General features: G+C 41.2%; 1 protein-coding gene across 1 annotated transcript; it reads left to right on the top strand.

Moving 5' to 3' along the window:
• Positions 1 to 403: 403 nt before the first annotated feature.
• LOC149212724 (uncharacterized) lies at positions 404 to 1,314 on the top strand. The gene is made up of 2 exons (XM_089390646.1): positions 404 to 961; positions 1,053 to 1,314. Exons 1-2 carry the CDS (start codon positions 459 to 461, stop codon positions 1,153 to 1,155), a joined length of 606 nt encoding a protein of 201 aa, XP_089246772.1. The 5' UTR covers positions 404 to 458; the 3' UTR covers positions 1,156 to 1,314.
• The last annotated feature ends 352 nt before the right edge of the window (positions 1,315 to 1,666 follow it).

Genomic DNA, 1,666 nt, shown 5'->3' with positions numbered 1-1,666 from the left:
TATATATAAATATATATATATATATATATAATTTTATTTTAAAAAAACTTAGTAATAAGATATATTATTTTTTGTTCGCTCAGTTACCATGTTTAAGACCAGAATATATGGACTGAACTCCTCATAGTAGAATATCTTGAAATTCTTAATGAATACTTTCAAAAAATTATAAATTGAAGCAATTTAAATCATATCAAAATTATTAAATCAAACAATAAATTAATTTTTAAAAATAAAATTTAATAATTAAAAATGTTATACAACAAAATAGATTTTTTATTTTAAAGGAATTCGGATATTTTTCAGGATCACGAAATATTTATTAGGCCGTGCGTCATAGAAATCTCGTGCTGTTCACCTTCATCAGATTTAAAAATTATTTAAAAGATCATTTAGGGGAGGGTCGCCAATACATGTGCGCCTTCCCCGCCACGTCGTAATACCACGCGTCAACCCACATGGCTCCGGTACGACACCTGTCCACCGTGGAGCTGGCCGTGTGGGCTATCACCTCCAACATTAAAACACGAACTTGGCGCCATTTACATGGTTGGTCTGGGCTCATTTCGACCATGTTCCATTTTCCCTTTGTCTTTCTGCTCGGGGCCGGTAGTTGGGCGAAGCCCCCCGCCGAAGATGGCGCGGGACGGCCCTGTAACCTGCGCGCATGGTGGTTAGAACCTGTGTTGGGGGAATGCTGTGTTCGGTTGACAGGGTTTGTATTGTTGCGCGCAGAGTCGTTTATTCGTGTGCTGGTGCGAAGGTTTGATGGAGTTTCTGGGTTTCTGGCTGGGACAGCGGTTCTGCTTTTCTTGTGCTTTTCCGCCTGGATTTCTTGGTCGTTCTGGAATGCAAGTTGTTTAACATGGAATGCCGGTTGTTTAGCATTTCTCTGGTGGTGGTCTTATTCGGCGATTTTGTTGTTTGGGGAGGAGTCGGTCGCCATTCTACTGAGCTTGAGGTAACATAACATTTTTAGGGTTTAGCTCTGCTGTTTTTGTTGTTTTTGTGATCTCTAATGGCTTCTAATGGCTTTTTTCTTCCTGTTGCAGGTGTTGCAGGTGTGGAAAAGGACGTTGCAGGTGTGGAGAAGGTCTGGCGAGCTGTGGGGAAGGTGGGGGAGGTCGGCGACCATCCATGGCCTGTAACCGGTAGGATTTTTAATCCTACCAGCTTTACTCTGTGTTTTTCAACACAAGCATCTCTAACAGGATATTTTGTGAACTTTCTATGGCATTTTATGGCAGTATTTTGAGCAATTTTTTGAGGGTTTAGGGTTTTAGGCATTCTATGGCATTTTTGCTGTTTTAGGGTTTAGGGTTTTAGGCATTCTATGGCATTCTGTCTGTTTTCGCTGTTTTAGCCTGTTTTAGCCCTCAAAACGCTCTGTAGCTGCTCTCCCCTGACTTGCATAGCCGGCCTCGAGCAGAAAGACAAAGGGAAAATGGAACATCGCGGAAATGAGCCCAGACCAACTTTCGAAACTCTCTGTAGCTGCTCTCAATTGCCTTGTTACTGTGTTTGCTTTATAGATAAAAACGCTGCATTTTTATTGTCCCTGCTATTTTATCTTTTTCATTTGGGATATGAGGGTTTCTCTTTTCTTTCATAGAGTTCTGAGTGCTCTGCTTGAGTTCTGAGTGCTCTGCTTCGTGCTATTGTTTGT

This window comes from Pinus tabuliformis, chromosome 1_1 (assembly GCF_031772625.1).
Source record: "Pinus tabuliformis cultivar Carrire ecotype Pingquan chromosome 1_1, CPIR1, whole genome shotgun sequence".
Lineage (NCBI taxonomy): Eukaryota > Viridiplantae > Streptophyta > Pinopsida > Pinales > Pinaceae > Pinus > Pinus tabuliformis.
Note: the sequence above shows the minus strand (reverse complement) of the source record. Positions and strands in the feature narration are given on the sequence as shown.